At 56.6% G+C, this 25,799-nt stretch overlaps 3 protein-coding genes across 11 annotated transcripts; 1 reads left to right on the top strand and 2 right to left on the bottom strand.

Moving 5' to 3' along the window:
• Positions 1-289: 289 nt before the first annotated feature.
• On the bottom strand, positions 290-15,620 carry MAP3K12 (mitogen-activated protein kinase kinase kinase 12). 5 transcript variants are annotated; one of them, XM_032876632.1, is made up of 16 exons: positions 15,414-15,620; positions 14,906-15,071; positions 6,350-6,523; positions 6,042-6,250; positions 5,548-5,731; positions 5,197-5,388; positions 4,762-4,920; positions 4,490-4,648; positions 3,754-3,862; positions 3,442-3,551; positions 3,197-3,313; positions 2,941-3,078; positions 2,108-2,732; positions 1,839-1,909; positions 1,481-1,754; positions 290-1,051 (listed from the first exon to the last, which is right to left on the bottom strand). In XM_032876632.1, the coding sequence occupies exons 2-16, from the start codon at positions 14,911-14,913 to the stop codon at positions 953-955; spliced, it is 2,628 nt and encodes an 875-aa protein (XP_032732523.1). In that variant the 5' UTR covers positions 14,914-15,071; positions 15,414-15,620; the 3' UTR covers positions 290-952. The 5 variants fall into 5 exon arrangements, with proteins under 5 accessions (XP_032732523.1, XP_032732519.1, XP_032732520.1 ...); XM_032876628.1 differs by having other exon boundaries at positions 6,042-6,523; XM_032876629.1 differs by lacking the exon at positions 14,906-15,071 and having other exon boundaries at positions 6,042-6,523.
• Positions 15,621-17,256: 1,636 nt separating this feature from the next.
• On the top strand, positions 17,257-22,637 carry TARBP2 (TARBP2 subunit of RISC loading complex). Of its 5 annotated transcripts, none has more exons than XM_032876625.1 (9): positions 17,257-17,474; positions 18,039-18,203; positions 19,231-19,333; positions 19,914-20,009; positions 20,581-20,653; positions 20,870-20,987; positions 21,289-21,416; positions 21,828-22,029; positions 22,194-22,637. In XM_032876625.1, exons 2-9 carry the CDS (start codon positions 18,044-18,046, stop codon positions 22,349-22,351), a joined length of 1,038 nt encoding a protein of 345 aa, XP_032732516.1. In that variant the 5' UTR covers positions 17,257-17,474; positions 18,039-18,043; the 3' UTR covers positions 22,352-22,637. The 5 variants fall into 5 exon arrangements, with proteins under 5 accessions (XP_032732516.1, XP_032732517.1, XP_032732513.1 ...); XM_032876622.1 differs by having other exon boundaries at positions 17,258-17,474; positions 18,034-18,203; XM_032876623.1 differs by lacking the exon at positions 17,257-17,474 and adding an exon at positions 17,606-17,723.
• Positions 22,638-22,848: 211 nt separating this feature from the next.
• On the bottom strand, positions 22,849-24,316 carry NPFF (neuropeptide FF-amide peptide precursor). The gene is made up of 3 exons (XM_032876627.1): positions 23,711-24,316; positions 23,163-23,284; positions 22,849-23,056 (listed from the first exon to the last, which is right to left on the bottom strand). Exons 1-3 carry the CDS (start codon positions 23,810-23,812, stop codon positions 22,939-22,941), a joined length of 342 nt encoding a protein of 113 aa, XP_032732518.1. The 5' UTR covers positions 23,813-24,316; the 3' UTR covers positions 22,849-22,938.
• Between the last annotated feature and the right edge of the window lie 1,483 nt (positions 24,317-25,799).

The following is a 25,799-nucleotide window of genomic DNA, read 5'->3' as shown; positions in this document are numbered from 1 at the left end:
AAGCTAAAAACCAGTCTTTTGTTTTGAATGTTCATTTACAGTTCTAAGAATATGTGTTTTAACATTTTCTGTCTTCTAAAGTCCTTCCAGAAAGATGTACCTGCTCTCGTTTATGCAGATGATTTTAGAAGGTTGAAGCTTGAAGCAATGTTCATTTAGTGGGGGGAAGAAAGCATAAAAGGAGGGAAGAACTTGTCCAGAGTCCTCAGATAATGTCTGGAGCCCAAGGCTCCTACTTCAGCCATGTGTACTGCCCCATAAAACATTCACCAAGAAAACCCTCAACATCTGGGCCTGCGTGGAGTGGCTATATTTTAAGATTTTTCACAGGGGTTACAATATGACAGTCCCCACCCCAATCAGGCACCAGGATAAAAGCAGGGACTTAAAACTTCCATCCCCTTCCTTTAGCCTGAGCCATCACATGCTTTCACAATCTCCTAATCTCCCCCTTGGCCCTAAGCCAGGGCTTGGGCAGAGAAACGGAGGGACAAAGAAATTAGTTACATTGCCACCTGAGAAACCTCAGAGGGGAGGACCCAGCCTTTGCCTCCCTCCTCCCAAGTGCAAAATGTGTAAACAGAGTAAACGGAAAACAAAAAAGTGCAGTCTAAGTGGCTCCCTTTCCTCCTCCCCAGGGTTGGGGGAAAAGAGTATAGAGGAACGTAAGAGGCAAGTCTGGCTTTTCTATTGCCTTACCGCTCGCTGAACATAATGGGGTGAAGCAGGAAGGGGCCAGTCTGCCCATACCCACAGCTCTAGGGTAGTACTTGTCCTTCCATTTCCACAGCTGCCAGTAGCCCTAGAGTTTCATCAGGTGAATTGGTCAGGGGTCAGACTCCCTTGAGCCTGACTTAAGGCTGGGACAGCCCCATCTTTCTCTGTGGATTATGTGGCGCTTATATATTATTTATATAAATAATTTTTCTATGTACAGGAATCAGAGTGGCTTTCATGGAGGGAGGGAGGCTGGAGGCTGCAAGGCTTCACCACTGTTGGAGTTGTCCAGTTCAGTGCTGTCACAGTCTGAGTCCTCATTAGTGGGAGGGCCCTGTGAAGAAAAGTACAGTGAGGGGAGGCTCAGCAGCTCTTGGTGTTACAGATAGATTCCTTCAGGATCCTTCACTGAGGTCTTGTAATAGCCAGCAGCTCCCTGATTTTTCACGGTCTTCAGATTTCAGTGGCTGAGGCCATGAGATGCCAAGGCACCAGGTTCCCGGTTTCAGGATTCGTCCTGGCTGCGATTTACAGCTACTGTACAAGCAGCACCGTTCACCTACTAACCGTGCTACATGCTCTATACCCTGGGCCTCTCAGATCCACCCTGTGGATCTAGGCCCCTTGGTACGGGAGGAACTGGGCTCGCATATTGAGTGATTTGGAGGCTAAATACTGAGCTTTCTGGTGTCTTTGTCTACCTCTAAAGTCCTAAATAACTAAGCGTCTGCTCTTAATGTGCCTAGTTGTTTCTGAGACTCACCTGCTCCCCTCTGGGTAGGTCCTGGTGTGGGATGGGTCGGGAGCTGGGTTCGGGGCCAGGAACCACTTCTGATGCAGGTGGGTCCAGTGGGATTTCTGAGCCCTGGGAACACATGTCATCAGACCGCTCATCTGGCCGCTCGTCGGTGTTCGTACTGCCAACTTCAGGTGTGCCGCTGGGGGAGGGCTCACTGGCTGTGCCCTCCTCCCCATCAGATGGATTCTCTGAGCTGAAGGTGGACAGTGACTGGCGCATGTTCATGCCTTGAGGCCACCTGTATGTTGGAGAGGCCAGGGTTACAGTTGGCACACCGCAGCCCCCTAAGCAAAACACTGTCACTACTGTACGTGTCACTTACCTCTGGCTTGATGGCAGCTCTACTTCACTGTCCACCTCTCCTTCCTCTTCCTCTGATGAGATGCCACGTTTCTGCAGGAGAGAAGAGGAGTGGACTGCCGTCAGAAGTGGGAAGAGGTCAGCAAGGACCCAAGAGAAGGGGAACATAGTCATTAGGGTTAAGTAGGGAATGGCTTAAGATGAAGACCTAATATGGGAGGTGAGTTGTGGACTTGGGCCCAGGGGAGAACGAGGAAAGGGTAGGAGCTTAGGAACCACCCCATACTTTACCTGGCTCCGGGTGACAGCAGCCCTGTACAGCAGTGCAGCTGGGGTCAAGTGCTGGGACCCAGCCCGGCTTCCTCCCCGTCCCGCTGTCCCTTCCCTTCCAGTTCCCAGCAGCCCCACAACGTCACCAGACCCTACTGGTGGAGGTGGCTCCCCTTTGGCTCCCCCAGGTGAATCTGGGCTGGTGGAGCCTGGTGCGGAGCCCTCACTTGGCGGGGTATCTCCCCGAGCTGGAGGTGGTGAGCCAGGATCCCCAGCTCCCCCTGTGGCCCCTCGTCCCCGGGCTCCCAGTGCTGCTGACAGCAGATCCGGGGACGATGAAGACATCTTTCGGAGCAGGAGGTCATGGTGGAGCCCACGCAGGGCTGGAGGGCAGGCCTCCCAGGCTGAGGGTCCCCCTCCTAGCCCCCCTGGGCTTCCTGGTCCCCCAGGTTCATGGGGTGGCAAAGCCGCACGAAGCCCAGGCAGGTCTCCACAGCTGCCCTTGGCGCTGGCCTTGCGGTGACGAGTCTTGCCACGACGACTCCGTCCTGGTGATGGGGGGCCCTTAGGACACCCGGGAAGCCCCACCCCACTCAGGGCAGCATCAAGTTTAGGTAGCAAAGATTCAGTCTTGAGGATATCTGGCCTGGTAGGGGAGGGAAAGTACAAGTCTGAGATGAACAGAGCAATCTTAAAACATCAAACTTGAAAGCCCTCCCCAACCTTGGGTAGTACAAAGTCTATCCCCCCCACCCCCCCACAGATCATCATCTGGGCATCCTCAGTCTCCACCCCTGCTTCTAGCACTCCCCCTGCCGATCTGCAGCCTCACCACTTGAGAACTCTGGTCCCACCTTTTACTGTGGGGTGACAGTTTCTGTGGGACATTCCTCTTCTTGATGAGCTTCTCCATAGTGTTTCCATGCAGGAGGCCTCGGGAAGGGTGTGACTTAAGCAGACCTGGGCATCTCCGCTCTAAAGCTTGTTCCCTTCTAAAGATAAGACCCCTCAGTCCAGCATGTGATCAGAAAGGGGGACCCAGGCTCTGTAGGTTCCCTGCGTCACAGCTCCATGAGGATGAGATCTGATGCGTGGGGTGCATACGGTTACCTGAGCAGCTCCCGCTCCTTGAGCTCCAGCTGCAACATGAGGGCATTAAGCTCCATGTACAGGTTGTTGGCTCTCTCCAGCTTCCGTTCGTAGTGCTCCCGGATGTCCAAGGCGTGTCTGAAACAGGCAGAAGGGTCTCTGAGGTGAGCCAGTGTCACCTGATGCTGCAATTAGTCCCGGTCTCTGGGAACTGGTCCAGGGTCCCTGCTGGTGACGAAATCCCCTTCCCAGACAAATGCACACACCTGAGCTCCTCCCTCCTCCGCATCACCAGCTCCTCTTCTAGGCGGTGCAGACAGGTCCCTTCTGACTTAATTTTTTCAAAGTGCAACTTTACCTCTTCGCGCCACTCTGCCTGGGGGTGAAGAGACAATGAGGGGTGAGGGACCGCCTTTGAGCACAGAGGAGTAGGCACGGGACTGGCCAGGATGGGGGGTCTCAGCCCTCCCAAGAGCGAACCTACCATCCCTTCCACCCATCCCCACATCCCCTCAGAGGGCACACTCTTCTCTGCAGAGGGAGGGAGTAAAGGTGTCCCTTTTCCACCCACAGCACACCTGGGACTTAAAGTAAGTCTCCTGGGGTGTGGACAGGACGTCGGCTGAGGCGATGTCCAGGTGCAGCAGGATCTGGCGGAACGATGGACGATTTCTTGGTTTGCTGTTCCTGGAGGGCATGGAGTTGGAGGGGGGAATGGAGACAGAAATTTTAGGGATGACCAGAAAGGAACTAGAGCATCTTTTCCCCAGATGTGCCCTGGAGAAGAGACCGCTAGAGTGTGTTCCGTGACTGGCTCCTTGGTCCACTGGCTCTGCTCCCCCATTAGCACATCAAGGTCCTGCGGTAGGGAAACCTATTTAACCCTATTTTCCGAACACCTTTTTCTGAGTAACTCCATTCAGACAGACACGCTTGGGGAAATGGTAAACCAAAGGTGGGAAATCGCCAACCTCCCTTCAGAGTCTAGGTTCCAAACAAGGCCCTAGGGCCCTCTCTTCCTGGGTTCTAACGCAGCTCTCTCGCTCCAGTTACTGTGCTCCGGGGCTGTGCTGGCCCTTTGCGGGTGCACCCCGGCTGCTCTGGCCAGCCGGGATTGGGGTCTGTCTTATACAGACCAGGAAACGGGCTCGGGGTGTTAACACTTGCCCGAGGCGGCACAGTTTGTCTCAGTCACGAGGGAGTTCAGGCCCTCTTTCCCTGTCCAGGAATCTGGGCCTGGAGGCCTGGCTTCCAGGTGCCGTCCAACTGCCAGCAACCACCCTTCACTTTCCAGCTTTGCCAGGCTGTCCTTACCAACACTGGCGAAGCAGGATTTTGAAGCCGTCTGGGCAGCTGGAGGGCACAGGCAGATGGAGACTGTTGCTTCCCACGCCCCAGATGATGGCTGAGGAATCTACGTCTTTGTAGGGGATCTCACCAGTCAGCAGTTCCCATAGCACCACGCCAAAGGACCTGGGGATAAGAGGGGACATCCCTTGGGAGGGGCTCCCTCCAGAGGCCCTGGAAGCCCCCTCCCTCCCTAGGGTTGGCTAGCTGCCCGCCTCAGTGCTCAGCCCAGCCCTCACCAGATGTCGACCTTCTCGGACACAGGCTCGTTGCGGATCACTTCAGGGGCCATCCAGGCTACTGTCCCTGCAAAGGACATCTTGGTGCTCTTGTCACTCAGCTCCTTGGAAGTGCCAAAATCGGAGATCTTCACCACATCGTCGTACGTGATTAGCATGCTGGTAAAGATCGTAGTCAGCTGGGGGCCAGGCCCCGCTCCACACCTCTTCTAGCTGCAGCAACTCTAACTTTGTTTTAAGTCATTTGGGACACCCAGAGGCCGGGGGCTTGCCACAGCCCTCCCGAAATAGGACTGTCATTTGGGAAGGGTTTTTGAGATGGGCCACATGGACTCAGGACGGGGATCTGGAAGCAGGGAGCCGGCTACACTGGCTGGGGGGTCACTTGCAGGAGACCATGCACATCAGCTTCTCTGCGCTTACTGGCTTACTCACTTGGGGGACTTGAGGTCTCTATGGATAATCTTGTGCAGGTGCAGGTAGTTCATGCCACCGGCGATGCCCATGGACCAGTCAACCAGCAATGAGGGGGTGACAGGGCGGCCAGCCCGCAGTACCTCATACAGCTGGCCCTGGGCGCAAAACTCCATGAGGATGCAGTAGCAGGGAGCCTGGGTGCATACGCCCCTGGGGGCCAAAAGGGGGCATTAGGGCCTGGGCCAGCCTCGCAGGCCCCTGATTCCCACTTGGAAACCGACCCTCCCTACCCCCTGTCCCCGCCCAGCCCCCTTTGACCCCTGCCCACAGCCCAGTGGCCCTGGCTTCAACCCCTGCCTGGGACCTTACTTGAAGGTGATGATGTTGGGGTGCTTCAGCTTCCGCAGGTGCTTGATGTCCGTCTCCTTCAGGTCCCGTACCTTCTTTACTGCCACCTCCTCCCCGTGGAAGCGTCCCAGGAACACCGCGCCCTGGGCCCCCGAGCCCACCCACTGCAGTTCCAGGATCTCCTCAAAGGGGACCTCCCACAGGTCTGCGAACAGGAGGCGCAGTGCCACCAGGCTCGGAGGGAGCCACGCGCGGGAGCTTGGGATGGGCAGGCATAGGGGCAAGCCTGGCGCTGGCTGAAGGGACTCGGGGGCCCAGGCTGAAAACAAGCCACAAGAGGCCAAGGAGGCAAGGGCTGGGGGAACAGGGAAGGGAGCCAACGGGGGCCTCCGACAAAGCCAGGGCGTTGCGGGGGGTGCTGCTGAGGGGCCATGGCTGGGCCCCGGGGGAGAGATGGGGCTGCCCACCAGGTCTCGGGGAGACAGGGACAGGGCCCCCATGAGGATGCGGCCTACCTTCCTGCTGCTGCTTGTGCTCTGTGGAGTAGGCTTTGCCGATCATGGTCCAGACAGGTCGCAGGCAGCCGAAGAGACCTTCCAGAAAGCCACTGCCGCTCTGGCACTGCAGCCGCACCTCATCAGCTCGGACCCTGGACGCCCGACTCTCAGGTGACCCCGTGGCTCCCCCGGGGCCCCCTGCATCCTGCTCGTGGAGCTGCAGGACACTATTGGCGAAAGGCTCAGGGGGCGGCTCTCCCCCCGGAGAGGGGCTCGGCCCGCCCCCGCCCTGCCCGCCCAGCGGCACCACATCTCGGAGTACACACTGGGTGGGCGTCAGGTCCTTCTCCGGGGTGCAGTCGGAAGTGTCCGGATCGAGCTTGCGCATCGACGCCTCGCTCAGGGTGGACACGAAACCCCCGAAGGAGGGAGAGGGTGTGCGGGTCTCATGGAGGCAGGCCATGGCCTCTGGGCCTGGGCGCGGCGGGGGGCCGTGGGCCCTAGGAGAATAGAGGAAGGGAGGGAGGGTCAGCTGGGGCTGCGCCTCAGAGGCAGAAGCCTGGTGGGGGATCCGGGCCCCCCAACAGCCCCGCCAGAAGTACCACTGGAGCTGCGCTCACCCTCGGCGACCCATCTCAGTAACCCGACGCATGAGCTTCCTCTGGAGCCTCCATTAGTAACATCCCTGAGCAACATTCTCAGGTGGACCCAGGCAACAGCCCCACACTCAGGCACAGACCCAGAGCTTGTGCCAGAAACTCAAGTATTATGGTAACAGACTCGTCCCCTTCTCCTTGGAAGACTACTGTAATTCACCTCTGGAGCTCCCATTTCTGTCACTTCAAGCTCCCATGCACACGCAGAAGTCACATAAGGGTCTCTCAGACGTACACCTTCTACTCCCGAGTCTCAGCCTCAGGTCTGTGATAGTAACACCTGAGGTCTCCCTGGCACCGAGGCGCACACAGGTGACACGCAGGCACTCCGAGAGGACATTCCTGGGCCTCCCACGTGCTGGGGAGGCAACTGGGGCTCCCACTGGTGTACTTACACGTGAGATGGCTGAGGCTTCACAGGAACACTAGCCTCAGGTGAGAGTCATCCCAAGGCACCCTCGGGCTCTCATTTGGGACTCCCTCTCCAGTGCTCACACACACCTGGGCCTTGCCAAGGTAAGGGAAGCCTGCAGTCCCTCAGCTGAACTGGCGGGGGTGGGGATGGAGGGGGGCAGAAGACAAGGCAGAGCCATCCAGTGGGGAGGCAGATGCAGACGCTGGGTCAGGACGAGCGGGAGCCTACTGCTTCACCCCCCTTAGGCCTGACATCAGTTCTGCTGCTCCCTCAGGGGGTCAGTTACAGAGGCCCTGTCTCCTTGCTTCTTCTCCATCACCCCATCCACAGCTTCCAAACCAAGTACTAGCTTTCCAGAAGATGGAGATTTGTCCCAATTCTCGTAACTAGGTGCTATTTAAAAAGTGACCATTAAAAAAATCGGAATTCTAAGGGCACCTGGGTGGCTCAGTTGGTTAAGGATCTGACTTCAGCTCCGGTCATGATCCCAGGGTCCTGGGAGAAAGCCCAGCATCCGGGCTCCTCCTTACTCAGTGGGAAGCCTGCTTCTCCCTCTCCCTCTGCCCCTCCCCCAGCTCCTGCTCACTCACTCCCTCTCTCTAAGAATTAAAATCCTTTTTTAAAAAAATGTTATTTATTTGAAAGTGGGAAAGAGAGCACGAGAAAGCACAAGGAGAGGAGCAACAGAGGGAGAAGCAGACTCCCCACTGAGCAGGGAGCCTGATGTGGGGCTCAATCCCAAGACTCTGAGATCATGACCTGAGCTGGCTAAGCCACCCAGAGGCCCCAAATAAATCTTAAAAGTCTGGGTGCACCGGGGTGGCTCAGTCGGTTAAGCATCCAACTCTTGATTTCGGCTTAAGGTCGTGAGATCAAGCCCTGTGTCGGGCTCCATGTTTAGCAGAGTTTGCTTCTCTCCCTCTCCCTGTGCACTGTCTCCCTCTCGAATAAATAAATGTTTAAAAACAGAATCTGAATTCTAGCCTTGCCTCTGCCACACACTGGCTGTGTGACCTCAGGCAAACTGGACTGGGCCTCAATTTCTCCAACTGTACAAAAGGGATAAACTAGCTATCATCACTCAGGCACAGCAAACTCTTCAACCTATACCAAACCTGTCCAGAGCTTGGCATCTGGAGTCATTCTAGTCTTCCGTCTTCCTCCACATCTAGTCTGCTAACGGATCCTGATATGTGAGGATTCCTGAGGACAGTGATGCTCTGTTCCTCATATTAGGGTCCTTCCTGAACCCCTGCACCAGAGCCTCTGAATCACAACGGGAGAGGAGGGACAGGAATCTACACATAAAAAGGGGCCACTGGATGATGACACAGACGGACATGGAAGTTTGGCACTCCTGATGGTATCAACTCTCGTAACAATTTCCAGGATTCTCAAGGATTTTTCAGTGTTTGTGGGTGGGCCTGAAACATGCATATTTAACAAGCACTTCAGGTGATTCCTACTTGACTTTGGCCCATTTGAAAAGCTCTGACCCAATGCCAGTCTGTTCTCTCTAGTTCCACCTCACTGTCTTAATTTCGGACTCTGGCTGTGTCAGCTAACCAGTCTCCCAGTACTTAACACAGTGCACCCCCCAACTCCATTTTCCACCATTCTTTAGAAGGATCTTCCTAAAACACAGATTGGCCATCACCCCCTCTTCTGCTTCAAGCCCTTTAAGAACTCCCTACTGCCCTTGGCCCAGAAGCCGTATCTCCATGCTCTGGTCCCTCGCCAGCCTCGTCTCCCACTGCTGTTGGCACCCGGGCCATATAGAACTGACACCAGGCTACATGGGGCTTCTGTGCCAGGGCCCCTAAAGAGAATGGCTAACTTTTAGGCAAGGCTTAGGATGTATGTTAGCCTCTGCCGACAGGCGCATTAGCTCAATTAATCCTCAAAACGACACTCGCCCCAAGTGGCAGAGGTACTGGATAATCTGCCCGGGGTGCCCTCTCTGAGGAAAAGCCGCAAGCTCCGACCCCGGGCGTTCTCTGCCTGGAAGTCGCTTCCCCGGCCATCTCTCCAAATCTCACTCAGTCCTGGAAGTGTTCCTCCCTGTCTTCCCCCCACCCCGCTCTGAGCTGATATCCGTCGGGACCGGCACAGCCCGCCCTGTACCTCCTTCGTCGTGGCTCCCATTAGCCCGGAGGCACTGTGGGCTCAGGCGTCCGGCTCCTCCGACAGCCCGCCCTCCATGAGACCCCCCCGACGCTCTCGCCCGGGATCCCAGGCTTCGCCCAGCACCGGCGTGCGGGCAGGACCGTGGTCTTAAAGGCCGCCCCTATGCTAAGGACGCAGGAGCTCCCTGGCTCTTCACCGCCACCCAGGGATGGAGCTGTACCCGTCTGTCCCTCTATATTCTTGAGGAAACAGACTCAGAAAGCTTTAGTCACAGTCAGATCCAGCCTCTGAATCCTCAACATATCCTACGAGCTATCGGCGCCTGTGGAGGGGAGTAGATGTACACCGTAATGCCAACAAATCCAGGCCAAGAATTTAGTCCGCAGGATCCCAGGGCTTTCGCCCGCGCCCCCAAGGCGGGGCGGCTGGCCCGCAAGAAGGGTGGGCTGGATCAGGCCGTTCGCGGGTCCCGCGGGAAGCCCCAGGAAGGACCTCCGAGGCGGGGAGGAAGGGGTTACGGCCCCAGCGCCCCCTCCCCCTTCCCGACCTCCTTCCCGGCCGTCACGTGGCGCGGGGCGCGTGGCTGGAACCGGGCGGGGGCCCGGCGGCGGAAGGAGGGGGTCCGGGTGGGGAAGGGGAGGGGACTCAGCGGGTTGGGGGAAGCGCTGGGCGCTGCGGCGTAACCATGACGACTGGGCCCGAGGCGGCGTGTGAAGTCACCAGGACAAGATTAGCCCAGAATCACGTGAGCGGCGGCGGCGGCGGCGGCTGGGGGGCGGGGGCGGGGCTGCGCCTGGGCCCCGCCCCTGACCCGGGCCGGTCCATGTGCTGGTGGTCAGGAGCGCTGCGGGAATCATGGGCTCCGATCCCGGGCCCCCTCAGTCGGCCGCCTGTGCGCTGCCCTCCTTCGCATACCTCCCTCGACCCCTCATGCAGACACATCTTCAGCCCGGGCACCGAGCAGAGGGAGAGCCATTGGTGCTGGGGCGCGGGGACTCGGCTTGGAATGTGGGGAGCAGTGCCACAGAGAAAGCAGGAGATGGGGAGATAGGGACACAGAAAGGGCAACAGGCACACCCAGAGAACGGGGCGGGGAGGGGGTGGCTAGCGGAGAGATTCAGAGACCGAAACGGTGAAGCGCAGGGAGAATCAAATCGGAAAAGGATGAACACCTGAATGTGAAAAGCAGAGAGGGTACTGAGAAAAAAGTAGCGGAGAAAGAACTGGAAAACGTGGAGACCATCTGTGCCCTCCCAAGTCTTTCCTATTTAGAAGCTGAGCCTTGACTAGGCACCACACCTGGATTTTTAAAGTTCTCAGTCCTCATGTGGTGTTTGGCAACTAGGACTTTCAGGCATAGAGAGGGTGACATGCTCAGGCACTTGCCACCAAGCCTCCCTCCAGTTCACTAGGCTTCCCCAGAGGCCCCTCTGGTATCCAGGGCTCGAAACTAGGGAGACAAGGAGAGAAACCATTTCACCTGTTTGTCTTTTAGGGCAGTGGGAGTTACCTGAAGAAGTAGGAGATGTGATCCAGGGAAAGGGAGGGACTCTAGCTGGGCTCCTCAGGCCACCGCCAGCCTGTCCTTAGGCTAACACAGCTCCTCCAGACTGACCTGAGGGAGTCAGGGGAAGCCAGGCCCCAGGGAGCTACAGTCAACTGGAGATTCCTCTCCCAACACAGAGCCCCTCTCAGTTTCCTTTATCTCTGACCTACCAGCTGTGTCCCACTGCCCCCCAGCTGGGCCTTGGCGCCAGGACTTTGGGGGCACGTCATGCCAGAAGCCCCTGGCCTAGACATTCGGTCACCTTGGGGGAGGGGAACTGCCTCCCTGGCCATCAATTATGCAGAGCATGGAGGAAGGGCAGAGACTGACAGGAGGGGGTGGATATCTCCATCATCCTGTCAACCATATTTACCAAGTGCTTACTGCGCAGAATTCCAGATTGGGTGAGGGGACAGAGTGGTCCCTAAACCCTACATCTGCCAGGGCAAGAGGCTCTCTGGAAGCCCTGGGAGGTCCTAATTCGGTTTCAGCTACCAGATTCTCTGCTGGGGACTCCCAGAGTGCCCACTCGGGAGCCTGCGGTGGAGTGGGTGCCGGAAGGTCCCTCTGCTTCCCTGCAGTGCTGGAAGCTTGTGGCAAGGGAACCCTTCGAATTCTCTCTCCTGTCCTGTTCTTTTCTAACAGCACAATCTCAAGGCCAAGTTGCGTGCATGTCTGGCAGTCTTGGGGGCTCAGCTGAGAGGCCAGGCCATCTGTCTAAATTGCAGGCTCTCACACTGAGCACTCACCACTGCCCTGGACCTCAGTTTGTCCTCAGGAAAAAGAGGAAGAAGGTTCTTCTCTCTTAAGTGAGGGTGAGAAGGAAGGTCTTCATAGGGAAAGGAAACCCAAGATTCTGGGGGGGATGCTAGTTCCACCTCTACAGGCTTTGAGATCCTGATAGGATAAAGGACCGTGACCCCTCTTGACCTTGCCTCCTGGCCACTGGCCGCAGCTGTTTTTCTTTTTGAATACAGGGTTCTTTTCAGATGGAAGGCACTACAGCTTTGTCAGTGCCTTCATCAGGGGGGAATGTCTTCCCCAACGAACTTGGGGTAAATTGGAGATCACCCCTAAATCCAGGCACCCCCCCAACCTCATACAGGTCAAGTCCTGAGATGGCCCCCCTGGTGCCACCACCTCTTCTTCCAGTCAGCTGGGAAGTGACGGGGCAGGGGGAGGGGGCAGGGCTATTTAGGAAAAAAGAGCTAACTTTGGATTTGGAGAGATCAGAGCCAGAACCTTAGTTTTGCCACGAGTTGAAGAATGTTACCCCTTCAAGGCTCCCCGCTCTACCTTCTGGGGTGGGGACGGTTTAAGTTGATGTGGGGAATGCCGTGAGCACACTGCCTGGGTCCTGACTCTGTCCTCCTGGTTAGTTGGACACCGGGTCTGTCTTTGTGGCTTCTGGAGAGGCCAGCTCTTCGTATGACCAGAAAAAGGCAGACTGGGTCTCAGACATTCTAATTCTGCAGGACTTTTCTCACTATCAGGTCCCAGGGAAACCAGGTCCCAGTGGCCTTGGGGCACTGGAGTCCCCAGTCATTGGTCTCTTTGCTACCAGACCCTCAGTCCTTCCTCTACAAATCCTATCATTCCACCACCTCTGGACTAAGGGAGAAGGCCTGCACCACATACTCACCCTTGGCCAACATGGCCCAGGATCACCCTACAGCCCTACCCTTTAAGGTCAGGAGGGAAGGGAAAGGAGGGGTAGAAGCAGAGTATGAAGCGCCACAGTGTCCCTCCTACTCAGGTCCTCAGGTGGACCCAGAAGAAGTATAGCACATTTAAGCAAATAGTTCCTGGGGTGGATGCACATTTAAAATGATCTGGAAGATCAAAAATCATAAATAAGGGCGCCTGGGTGGCTCAGTGGGTTAAGCCGCTGCCTTCGGCTCAGGTCATGATCTCAGGGTCCTGGGATCGAGTCCCGCATCGGGCTCTCTGCTCAGCAGGGAACCTGCTTCCCTTCCTCTCTCTCTGCCTGCCTCTCTGCCTACTTGTGATCTCTGTCTGTCAAATAAACAAATAAAATCTTAAAAAAAAATCTTAAATAAAAATATAAAAAGATCTGGAAGGACAGGTACCGAAGTGTAGCCATTTCTAGGTAGGTGGAATTGTGGATACTTTTATTTCCTTCTTGTGGCTTATCTGTATTTTCTAATATTTCAGCAATAAGTTTCAATTGCCTTTAAAATAAAAAATCAGATTTTGAATTGAAAATGAGGAAATAAAAATCAGGAGTGCCCATCTGCTCCTGTCACCCGGCTTGGGATAATGGGTGAGTGGGTAGCCTGGGAATTAGAGAGGTTTGGTTGATGTCCTGTCTCTGCTCCTGACCAGGCAGGCAATCTGGAGTAAGACACTTCTGAACAAACCTGATTCTTCTCTCTGAATGGGAACCGAGGTACCCCTGTCACAGCGGTCATACAGTCTAGAACACAGTGGTTCTGGGTTAGACAGCCCTAAGTCCAAGACCTAAGCTCTTCCCCCAAAGTTTAAAGAAATTACTACTTTAAGTTTCAGTTTCCTCATCCCTAAGACAGGGATGACAAGAACACTCAACTCTTAGTCTTTTAACACTAGTGAGAGAATCTCAGCAAGGTTCCTGACCCAGGACCCGGCACACACGAAGCACGAAGCTCCCTAGAAACACGAGCCACGCCAAAAAGTGCCTAACAAGCAGGAGCAGGGTTTCTTTTATAAATATGATTCCCTTCCCTTCTTCCCCTTTTCCTCATCTGCAGTAGAGAGGGTACGGGTGGAAAGGGAGGTGGGCAAACGCAAGGGGCAAAAAGAATAGCACCGCGAGAAGGAACCCAAGACTAAGGGCTCTTTGTCCTGAATGACCCTTAGGCCCCTCAGCCCTAGTGTTCCTACCTCAGCACCTTCCCCAAAAGCAAAGATGACCCTGGTCCTCCTGGAAGCAAACAAGACAGACCAGTCGCTGTGGTCAACCCCTCATGAAGCCCACGTGTCACCTGCTAGCCTGTCTCCACAGTATCCTCCTTCTGCCCCAGGAGGGACTTCTAGTCCCTTCTTCCTCCCCAGGCCAGGCAGGGGAGAGGGAGGACCACATGTGAGATGCCACTGGGCGAGTTTGGGGTGGTGGGCACTAGGATTTAGGGTCCTCTTCCTGGAAGCCAGATGACCATTCTGTCACCTCAAGGGGAAGGACGGGGACACAGCAGCTGGTTTGAGAGGGGTCCTGCCATCCTTAGCTGTGAGGACACACAGGACGTCCAAAGCCAGTCCTTACTTAAACTTCTTGCCTCCTCTGCCCATAGCTGGGTTTAATTCGGGGATGGGTATTTAGCTGTGTTATCATGAGTGCTGGAGTCGGGATATCACACCTTTGGACTCCCCAACATCACCTCAGTCCCCACTGGGAGAACAGATGAGTGGCTGGCTCAAGAGGGCAAGCACTCTTGGCCACCCTGAAGTGTGAGATGGGAGACAGCAGGCCCTGAATGGCACTCTGGGAAACTTTGCTGTCTGGACAGGAAGGCCAGGGAGCTCTTGAGCCCTTTCCTTCCAGAATCCCTTGTGCTTGCCTTCCCTCGATATTACCCTCCGGCTGACAATCAGAGCTCCCAGAGCCAAGGAGTCCATCCTGTGAGATGGAAGGGAAATGTCGTTTGGAGGGAGGTGGTGGTTGTGGCTGAGAGGACTCTGGGTTGGGGAGAGACCTCAGGCACACTCCTTCTTGGCTGAGGGCCACCCACCCACTCTTCTCTCAAGAGGGAGCAGGTGCAGAGTTAAAGTCCCCAAAGGTGGGACTCCTTCTATGCTAAGGGATACCCCACCGATTTCCTTCCACTCTCTATAGAGCCTCTGACCCCCTCTTCCCTCCCCTTGGCTAAGGCCATAGTTATCCGGAGGCACAACTGTGTGGAACAGATTCTTGCTTATTTTTTAGCCAAGGAGTTTGAGAAATGTGTGGGGGAAAGGGAGGAGGTTCTTGAAAGGCCTGGGCTGGGGAATTGGGTTAGGGGAGCCAGAGGAGATGGAGAGAAAGAGGGAGAAAACCACAAATGAATGGGGGAGGGGAAGAAGCAACAGCTGGATGGAGAAGGTGAATACCACAGCTGGAAGGGATTGGGGGCATCAGAGGGAAGGGGAGGAGGGCCATCACCTGGGCATCCAGGAACAGGTGCTCGCACCCTCTAATCCTCAGGTGCAGCGGGCTGAGTGTGGGAGTGGGGGTGGTGGTGAGGCGGGCGGTGGGCACATCAGGCCCATTCCTTCCTTTCCTTCCCTGAGAGGGCCCAAACTCTTCCTCCTCCTTCCCTCTCTTCCTCCTGGAAGATGAGTGGGAGGAGAGGAGGGTGTTCTCTTGCCCGCTGCCCTTTAAGTCTGTCCCCCAATCATCCCCCCACCCCCCCCCCATACGGTCCTTTCCAGCTCTGGAGGCCCTTCGTCTCCAAGCTGGGCCGCGGCGTCCCTCCGCTCCGTTCCCCTCCTTCCCATCCCCACAGGCGTCGGGTCCAGGTCCCCAGTTTCCTCCGCCCCGAAGCCTCAGCATCCCCGCGCCACCCTACCCCACCCCGCCACATCTGCATCCCCGACCCTCCCTCCGCACCCGTATCCCCGGACCCGGACCCATCCCTGCCCCCCACCCCCCAACTCGGCCAGGCTCTCACCTCAGGGGCTCCGCGGCCGCAGCACAAAAGGCGGCGCTGCTGCAGCTCGGCTCCGGATGCTGCTCCCGCCTCCTCCTCCTTCTCCTCCTCCTTCTCTCCTCCCCCCGCTGCCCTCGACCGGACCCGGGGCGCTGTCACAGGCGAGGCTCGTGCGGTGTCCGGGTGCACTGGTGTCAGCCCCAGGTTCCTCCCCCCGCCCCCCGACCCCGAGCCCCTTGCCCACTCGGCTTGAACTCCCGCTCCTTCCAAGGCCCCCGCCCCTGGCCCCCCGGGACGGACACGCCCTGAGCGGGGGATGCTGCGCTGGAGCCGCCGGCCTCTTAAAGGAGCCTGCCGCTGCCATCCGGCGCGCTCCAGGCTCGTCCCTGGCCCTTCTGGGCCCCTCACCTCCCTGCAGGCGGTGTCCTGTGACAGTCGCACCTCGGGCCTTACGCTGATTCCGTCGGAGCCCCCTATGACCAGTTTTATAAACTCCTTCCTATTCCCAGAGACACAAGCCCTTCAACGTGGGATACCCCCCACCCGCCCAGAGCTGTAGCATTGCTCCCCGCGCCATGCCGATCTTGCCAGATTTCCTTCCCCTAATTGTCACCACTCCAGTTTTACCCAATTGGAATCCACTCAGCTCAATTCCCCGTCCCCCTCCAGCGTTCCTCATTATCATTGCAAGAGTCCCCTGAACCTCCAGTACCTGACCCATTCTCAGGACACTCATTAGAACCAGACATTTTCGTGATCTCTCTCCAAGGTCACAAGATTTTCCAACATCTTTTAACCCCGTGGTCATGAGACTTTGGGGAGGAGAGACTGGAGCTCTGGGACCCAAACATAAGTGTTCTGCTCTGCACCCAGATTAGTGGATTAGTTTTAAGAGACCAGAAGCCTCTCTTGCTGTCTCTTCAGCTGAGAGACCAAGACCCACAAGCAGAGGGAATAAGACCACGACTTGCGTTCGTCCTTCTAGTCCTGTTGTCCCACTATAGCCTGATTCTCGAGGGGATCTCCTGGACAGCTACAGAAAGGTTCACTAGGGTCATTCTAAAAAGGCTTTAGAAAAGAAATGAAACCATTTCTTTTAATTCTAGCTGCGGGCTAGAATTAAGGGGAAGGGAGGTGAAGGGCAACCTAGGGAAAGGAAGCAGGTGCTGTGAGACGAAGGCCCAAGGGCCAGGTGTTTAAGTTGAGGGCTGAAGGAGTACTGCCTGAAACGCACTTGGCTTGCCCCTCCGCTTGAGGGGCAAAGAACAGTCTCCTCCCGCGTCCAGGTAAGGGCCACCCCCGCCCCAAGCCTGCAAAGAGCCAGGATCCAACAGCCGCCTCGCCCCGGGACCAATCACCACCTTTCCTCGGTAAAGAGGCGGAACCAGAAGGGGATGACTCTTTCCTTGTCCCTGCCTTCTAAGTAAAGTAACCAATCGCTATCTGCCTAGAGAAGTAGGCGCAATCGGAAATAACCAATTATACCGCGAAGCTTTTCGTGCATGCCTGACCCTGCCCCTCCAGCTGCGACAAAGATGGCGCGCGAGCTCCTGGGTTCTGTAGTTTCCTCGGGAGTCAAAGAGTCCAGGGCTCCAGTTAGCCCTTACCGCCCCGCCCCCAGCTGCTTCCACTCTGCTACTACGCATGCCCGCTCCAGGGAGCGGAGACGCGGAAAAAAGGAGGCGGGACGCTATTTAAAAAAGAAATGCGCGCGCGCACAAACACACAGACACACACACACACACGAAACCGCCCTCAGCTCGGGAAGCGACAGTGGACGACTCCGCTCCTCCCAGAAGGCGGTGCTGCATGCCGGGGCAAGCCACGCGGAGGGTTGTGGGGCGGATAGCTCCCCTCCCGACGGAGACTCATGGAGTCGGGTGGGCGGGGGACTCCATGTCCCGGCATGCCCCGCGCCGGGCCCGACCGGCCGCGACTCGGGGCTTGGCCCCGGCCCTAGCTCGTCGGTGGTGTATTGGGGCGCATTGAGGTTGCAGTCGCGGTGGCGCCCGCGGGGACGGAGGTGGGAATGAGTGAAGAGGAGCAGGGCTCCGGCACTACCACGGGCTGCGGGCTGCCCAGGTGAGTTGCTTTTTACCGATCCCTGCCGGGCGAAAAGCGTGGCGCGGTGCGGAGGAGGTATCGGCGCGGCCCCAGCATGCACCTGGCCTGAGGGTTGTTCCCGGCAAGCACTGGGGTAGTGGGCCGTGGTTCCCGGCATGCATCTCGGCAGTGGCCACTGCCTCTTGCTCTAAATAGTTTGGGGTTGGCCCGGTTCCCAGACTGCACTTGGGGCACTGGGCTTTATGCTCTCGACATTCAGTGCATTTGGTGGGTACCGGGTCCCTGGCCTGCATTGTGTCAGGGGACATGCACTTCCTAACTGGACTGGGGTACGAGCTCCTCCTCCTTAACTGAGACTGGAACAGTGCATTCCCCGCTTGCTTTGGGGGCCGTGCACCCTGCTTTCCCAGCCTGCATCCCTACTCCACATTGAATCCAGCTAATGTCTTCTCTACTCTCCGGGGTCCCCTGGACCCTATGTCCCCCATAGTGTGCCTGGGTCTGATATGACAGTGCTTGGCCAGGTGGGTGCAGAGTTGGACGTGTGATAAGAGTCTGTGCCCCCCGCCTCCCCCAGTATAGAGCAAATGCTGGCAGCCAACCCGGGCAAGACCCCGATCAGCCTTCTGCAGGAGTATGGGACCAGAATAGGGAAGACGCCCGTGTACGACCTCCTCAAAGCCGAGGGCCAAGCCCACCAACCTAATTTCACCTTCCGGGTCACCGTTGGCGACACCAGCTGCACTGGTGAGGAAGGCTTGGGCATCCTGGCTGGGGTGTGCATTCCCAGGGCCCTGTTGGCTTTGTTTCTTGGAGTCTCTTCGCAGTCCTTTTCTCCAAAGCCAGTGAGGGAAGGAGAGATTTCAGGGGAAAAGCCACTGACTGGTTTGGGAAAATGGGTCTTTGAGGAGGTGGGTAGGGCTTGGGAGAGTTAGAGGAGCACGCAGGACTGGCACAGTGATCTGGCAGATTGTCATCATCCTAGAGGAGAAAGAGGAGATAAACCAAATTCTCAGTGAAGTATTTGGGGGGAGTCAGTGCCTGCTGCACTGGGCTCTTCCAGGTGCTTGACCAAATTCCTAGTTAATCTTTTTTTTTTTTTTTTTTTTAAGATTATTTATTTATTTATTAGTCAGAGAGAGAGAGAGCGAGCACAGGCAGACAGAGTGGCAGGCAGAGGGTGAAGCAGGCTCCCCGCCGAGCAAGGAGCCCGATGTGGGACTCAATCCCAGGTTGCCGGGATCATGACCTGAGCCGAAGGCAGCCGCCCAACCAACTGAGCCACCCAGGCGTCCCCCTAGTTAATCTTAAACCACAGTCTGATCCTGCGATAGAAGTGGTAGTATCCTCAAGTTGAACAGGAGGGAAGTGAGACTCAGAGGGGTTTCAGTGAGTGGTGTAAGGTCACGTGTCTAGTGAGTGGCAGATCCAGGCCTTGACTCTAGAGCCTACCCTCTTTCTGCTTTTCCAGCCATCTCTATTTATTGAGAGAAAAGAAGGTGCTTCCCAGAGGAAAGTAAAGCAGAGAAAGAATCTCCACCCAAGGTGTCTGAGCTCAGGGGCTTCCGCCTGACACAGCTTGATTTGGGGAGCTCTGGGGAAGATAAAAGCCCTCCCTTCTAGCAACTAGTGTAACATTTCCAATCTTGGGCAGGGGCAGTTGGTGAGAGGGGCTTGGTTGACTCCCTCCAGCTATGAGGAGAGAAGCTGTGGGATGCTGGTTTTTCTTTTGTCCTCCCAGTGACCTCCAGTATTGCCCACGCCCCTCTCTCAGGTCAGGGCCCCAGCAAGAAGGCAGCCAAGCACAAGGCAGCTGAGGTGGCCCTCAAACACCTCAAAGGGGGGAGCATGCTGGAGCCGGCCCTGGAGGACAGCAGGTGAGGGAGGAACAGCCGAGGCTTCCTAGAGGCCCTGCCAGGAACCCAGGCCCCTGCGCCACCTCCTCTGCCCAGTAGGCCTGGCCTGGTGACACCTAGCCACCTTGACCTGGCCCCTTCCTGAGAGTTTCCTCTGGACAGAGCAGGATGCTGCCAGGGCTTCTGCTGCTGTGAAGGACCCTTTGGGGGGAATGTCAAGGGGCTGTGGCTGTGGTTTGGGCCCGGCTAGGGAGGGAAAGGGGTGGAGGCTGAGGCTAGAGGGGTTGCACCCCAACATGCCTCCTCTCTCTAGCAGGTTGTCCTTCCCTCTTCCACACCTACATTGGAGGTTTTTTGCCTCCCCGTGTTTCTTGGGTAGGAAGAGACCCTCCTTCCCCTTTTCTTAGTCTTCTTGATCCAGTGTTTGGCAGCAAAGGCTCCGAGGAGGAAAAGCTGGTGGTTAAGCTTCCCTGAGTCTTTGGCTCCAGTGGGAAGGAATTTTCTTAGGGAATGGGCAGGTCAGGAGGACCTGGGTCCCCAACCTCTACTCCCCCCACCCCCAACATGGGTGTGAATCAAAGGCCCCCTTCCCCTCGGGAAGTTCTTTTTCTCCCCTAGACTCTTCACTGCCTGAGGACATTCCAGTTTTTCCTGCTGCTGCGGCTGCTACTCCTGTTACATCTGCTGTTCCAACCAGGTATCTTGTATTTCCTGCTGGCCTGAAGGGGGGAGGAAGGGGTCCTGGCTCCTGGTCCCCCAGCCCTTGGCCCCAGCTGGTCAGGCAGGAGGAAGTCTGAGAGTAAACAGAGGATGGAATAGTTGGGGACCAGAATTTGAAGAATTTGCACCAGTTGGTAAGCTCTTGGGACAGGAGGTAATTTATGACTTTTAAATAGCCACAGGGATGAGGTGTTTGACCATGTTCAAGGGTCTCGAAGGCCCCATTTTCTTCTGAATTGGTCACATGATGGTCCTGTGTGTGCCTCCCATCAGGTGCTTCCAGGGACTGGATATACAGCCCCTCGCCCACTATTCTGCCAAGGTGATGATCCGGTGTTCCAGAAAAATCTAAATGGGCCTGGGCCCTGGAAGAGACCTCACTTGGGTGGGAAAGGGAGGATGCAGGCTGGATGTTTGGAGAGACAGCTGCTTGCCTGGCAGACACTAGGGAGATGGTAGTGGGGACACCAGAGCAGAGCTTAGGACTCATGGAGAGCCACAAAAGGGATAGCCCCATCAGCTTTGGCCCTGGACCCTTTTTCCTTCAGGACCCCCCCCATGGAGGTGCAGCCCCCCGTCTCCCCTCAGCAGTCTGAGTGCAATCCTGTTGGCGCTCTGCAGGTGTGCCCCCATCCTCATTTCCTGTGCATGCCTGTCTTCCCTTGGACCTGGGGCTGTGAGGGACGGTTATGCGGGGGCTCTTCCCCTGTTCTGAGGGCTTTTCCCACCCCCCTTCGTTCCTCCTCCCTGGAATCTGAGGCTCCCAGGGTAGGAGGGAGAGGATGTAAGGAGTCTTTTCTCACTCTGCCTTGTGCACCCTTGTTTCTCCTTCCCAAGGAGCTGGTGGTGCAGAAAGGCTGGCGGTTGCCCGAGTACACGGTGACCCAGGAGTCTGGGCCGGCCCACCGCAAAGAGTTTACCATGACCTGCCGTGTGGAACGTTTCATTGAGATTGGTAACTGGGCAGAGGGGAGTTCTTGACGCTACTCCAGCCCTGGCCAAGGCAACTCCTAGCCTCTCTGTGCTACAGCCTCACTGTCCTGGCTGAGACCCCTGGCTCAGCTCCTTCTCCCAGCTGCTGCTTTGTCCTGGCCTCCCCCGACCCTCTCTGGCTGACCAGGTTCTTAGGTGCATGGCAGGGCCCAAGCTCCTCTTTCCAGTTGACATCCCACAGGGGACCCCAAGCTTGAGCTGGGTGGAAAGCACTGGAAAGCCTGTTGGGAATCATAACCCAGCAACCCTCTCCCCACACGCAGGCAGCGGCACCTCCAAAAAGCTGGCAAAGCGTAATGCGGCGGCCAAAATGCTGCTTCGAGTGCACACGGTGCCTCTGGATGCCCGGGATGGGAATGAGGCAGAGCCCGATGACGATCACTTCTCCATTGTAAGTGGCTTGTGTGGGCCAGGCCCTGTGGTCCATCCTCCATGCCAGGCAGGACACTGGGGACTTGGGCCTGTCACCTAGGGGTGAGCCTCTCTGGATCCCAGGCCAGCTCCTGCCCATTTTTCTCCCGGACCTCCTTGGCTGTCCCCCTCCCCACAACCTCAGCTGTAGGCCTACTTGGCGAGTGCTGTGGGGAGGTGGCCCAGGAGCCCTGGAGCCTACACTTACTGGAATGAGGAAGGCTGCCTGGACCCCTGGCCCAGACTCCAGTGGTTAGAGGGGGCCAACTCGGGGAAGGCTGGCTGGATGAAGCATTCCTTTTGTGGGTTTTTCTCTCCTTGGCATCGAATGTACTGTTCAATGCCTGGTCTCAGTTCATGGCTGCGTCTTTCTCTGTCGCCATCTTGTCAGGGTGTGGGCTCCCGCCTGGATGGACTTCGGAACCGGGGTCCAGGCTGCACCTGGGATTCTTTGCGGAATTCAGTGGGAGAGAAGATCCTGTCCCTCCGCAGCTGCTCCTTGGGCGCTTTAGGTGCTCTGGGCCCTGCCTGCTGCAGTGTCCTTAGTGAGCTGTCTGAGGAGCAGGCCTTCCATGTCAGCTACCTGGATATTGGTATGGCTAGTTGGGAGGCCAGGGGATGGTGGGGACTGAGCCGGAGCAAGTACGGACGGGCCCACAGGGGGTTGGGGAGGGCATGACCACGAGGATGCGGATACCCCCCTCCCCGTGCTGCCTTCCCATCCAACACCACCTCCATCCTCTCTTTCGGTCTCCAGAAGAACTGAGCCTGAGTGGGCTCTGCCAGTGCCTGGTGGAGCTGTCCACGCAGCCAGCGACTGTGTGTCACGGCTCTGCGACGACCAGAGAGGCAGCTCGTGGGGAGGCAGCTCGCCGGGCCCTGCAGTACCTCAAGATCATGGCGGGTAGCAAGTAAAGCCCCAGCCGGACTCTGACATGCCTCCTGGCGCCCTGCTCTTCTTCCCCCAGCCCGCGCGTCTGTTCAGCTCTGGTGCCGCCCTACCCCGGAGGTGCCGTCTCTACCTCTGGCACAGACTGCCTGCCTGCAGGCTGAGGAGGACACCAGGCCAGCAGCCAGGGACCACAGGGCCTTGGCTGGCCCAAGATCTGTCCTCATGGCACTGGTGATGATGAGTGGGAATGAAATCTGGGGGCTCTTCCTGAGAGCCTGGAATAAATGTGCTGCCTCTTGGATTCTTAAACCCCGCTCTTTCTGTTCCCCTGCCTAGGGCTGACAGCAGAGGAGGTTAGCATAGGGTACCCTATTGTGCCTCCCCACCTTGTTCTGGTGGCAGGAGGCCCCATCACCTGTGTTCCTGCAGAGCTTGGTTTGACAGAGATGGAGGGGGCTGTGGCCCTGGCCCTGGGGCTCTCTTCCTGCCCTTTCAAGTCTCAGACGGACAGACACATGGATTCAGAAGCCACAGCTTTATTAGGGGAGGAGGGGAGGCCTGGCCCTTGTAGTTGGGAGCTTCGCATGCATACATATCAAGGGATGACAGGTCACTTCTTCCCAAAGCGCTGAGGGGCAGCCAGACTCCAGAAGGGGGAGCTGAGCCCCTCCCCCGCTTGGGGACTCAGCTGTTCACTGCTCCAGGAGCCCCGGGCGTTTCTGCCAAACCTTGGGAGAGATCCATCTTGAACTGTAGACCCTTTCAGCCCCTCCCTCCTCCAGCCCCCACCCTCCTGTTTAGCTCAGGCCTGGACCTTGTCTCTCTCAGACTCACCTCTGGGGCTGGAACAGAAAGGCTGGGCTCCGGCCAGGTCTCTGCATGGCCTGGAGCAGGGAACGCAGGAGTGACCCAGGGGTCTGGACCTCCTGCAGTGGGTAGGCTCCGCTGTCTTCCTCCTGTGGTACAGGGGCATTGGGGAGGGAAGATGGGCAAAGGCCGTGGACATTTTAGGTCACACGGGGAAAAGGAGTGACTCAGGCACGTTGTAGGAGGCTGAGGACCCACTGAAGACCGTGGCAGCCAGAATATTTGAACTGAGAGCAAAGTCTCAAGCGGAGATAGAAAAATGGTGACAGTGGGGGAGCAGGGGGAGGTGCCTAGGTGACACAGTCCGTTAAGTGGCCCACTCTTGATTTTGGCTCAGGTCGTGATCTCAGGGTTGTGGGATCAAGCCCCCCATTGGGCTCTGCATCTTGTGGAGCCTGCTGGAGATTCTCTCCCTGCCCTCTGCCCCTCTTCTCACTCGCCTTCTCGCCAAATAAAATCTTTTAAAAAATAAAAACAAAGAAAAATCGTGACATGGGGCTCGGGCAGTAACTTACCATGAAGATCTGGTCTTCACCTCCATCGCCTGGTCCTCCAGCACAGCCTCCATCTGTTAGTAGCAGCACCATCAGCAGCACTGCGGCCCGCCTGGGCTCCATGCTGCCATCTGCCTTCCTGGAGCCATACCCGCTTCTTATACCTGCGGTGGCCTGAGCCCCCCACCCCGCGGCAGCCTGAGGGGCAGTCTAGAGCAGGCGAGGGAAATGCATCGCTCCATGAGGAGCCGCCTGGGAGCCCCTCCCACGGCACCTCTGGGACTTCCTGCTCCCAGCCTCCGGCCCCCAGCCCCTAAGGCTGGAGTTACAGACTTTATTAGATGCATAAATTCTGTCTCCAAAGCTCAAGAAGCATCATTAATTGCAGATGCTTTGTCAGAGCCAGGCCCTAGGGGGCCTTCAAGAACCCCTATTCCTCAACAGTTTCGAGAGTTCCAATCGCTCACCGCCTCGCTTTCCTAACTTGAGAGTAAAAGCATAGAGGAAGTCTTGTCAAGAAGGTCTAGGCACCTGTCTTGGAATAGAGGAAAGGAGGGAAGAGCCAGGGTTAGAGTGAGCCAGGATGACCCAGCCTGGTCCCTCTTGTGACTATGGCTTCCGCAGGGGTCATCCCCTTGCCTCTGTGCCCTTTGGGGGAATAAATATGGAGGCACTCCTCTGACATTTGCCTGTGGATAGGAAAGTGGGATACAGAAGGAGACTAAAAGGTTTCAGAGCCCACAGAAAGTGGGGATTGCTCCCCAACATGGACACAAGCCCCATGCTCACCGGGGAGCCCCACTCAGGCTCTGCCTCACCTGGGCATCTGCCGCCGTCCTTTACAGCTGAAGCACTCTGCTGCCACCCTGTGGCCACAGCTTGACACTGTCAGGGCCGGCCATTTCCTGTCTCTGCTCTTAGAGGGGTGAGGCTACGTACATGGAGGTTCCTACCGCCCTGACTCTAAGGGGTCCCCGAAAGGCAGGGGCAGGATACTAGGGTTGGTATCTGGTTTTGTTCACCTCCTTCTAGTCACCCCAGCCTCTGCCGGGCTCCGACCTGTGAGGGCAGGCGACAAGAATCCTGCCTTTTTAGGCAAAAATCGTTTTTCCTCAGGAGTCCTTTAAAGTCATCTGGTTCACTTTTCCTTCTGACCTTAGAATCCCTTCCTGAGCATCACTGCCTGGCCTCCCGACTCCAGTGTGGTTCTCCAGCCTATCTATGCTGCAGAGCGGCCATGGTGCCAAGAGCCTGTGCATCAGTCTTGGGCAAGCAAGCTCTCTAAACTGCAGTTTCTTCACCTAAAACATGGCAACATTGAAAGGAACTACTTTCTAGGGTGAGCATTATTTGAGATAATTCTTGTAATCCACCCAGCACAGGATCGGGCACAGAACAAATGTCCTCAAAAGCGTTAGCTGTGCTGCCCCTGCATACACGAGTCCCAGTGAACTTGTCTCCTGAGACAGTGATCAAGCAGGCTTACCTGAGAACCAAGCTGGCTCCCATGAAGTTACAGAACATTGCACATCTTTCATGTGTGTAAGCCTTCCATGTATCTGAAGACAGATATCCCTCTTCCACTCTGCAGTCTTAAGGGGATCCCCCCTGCTCCCTTTAAAGCAAGGCATCTAGAAACCAATTCATAATTTGGGGGAAGTAGAACAGAGCAGGTTCATCTGGATGTTTTAGATACTAATTCGGCCTAAGCTAGGGTGAACCCTTCTGTATGCTTTGTTCCCCAGCTGGTCCCAAGCACAGAACCTGGCGGTCCTCATCACTACATCCTGGAATTTCACTGCTTCTTAAAAGGGACGATCCAGTCCATGGGTTTTTCTGTGGGAAATGGATCCTATGCCACATCAAGGTCCTTCTCTGTTCTTCCCTGACAGCAGTCCAGAGAGCAGGGCTGTGAGGGGGTGTGGGCCTTGGGACTGCACAGAGTAGCTCTGGGCTCGGAGTGGTTTTCACCCCAGCTCCTGCACTTTACTGTGCGCCTTGGCAAATGTCTTAACCGAAACCTTAGTTCATCTTAAATGAGGCAACTACTCCTGTTATCAAGAGGTTGTTGCGAAAAGTGAATGACTTACTGAATACAAAGTGTCTTGTG

This window comes from Lontra canadensis, unplaced genomic scaffold (assembly GCF_010015895.1).
Source record: "Lontra canadensis isolate GAN:19392208 unplaced genomic scaffold, GSC_riverotter_1.0 scaffold59, whole genome shotgun sequence".
Taxonomy (NCBI): Eukaryota; Metazoa; Chordata; class Mammalia; order Carnivora; family Mustelidae; genus Lontra; species Lontra canadensis.
Note: the sequence above shows the minus strand (reverse complement) of the source record. Positions and strands in the feature narration are given on the sequence as shown.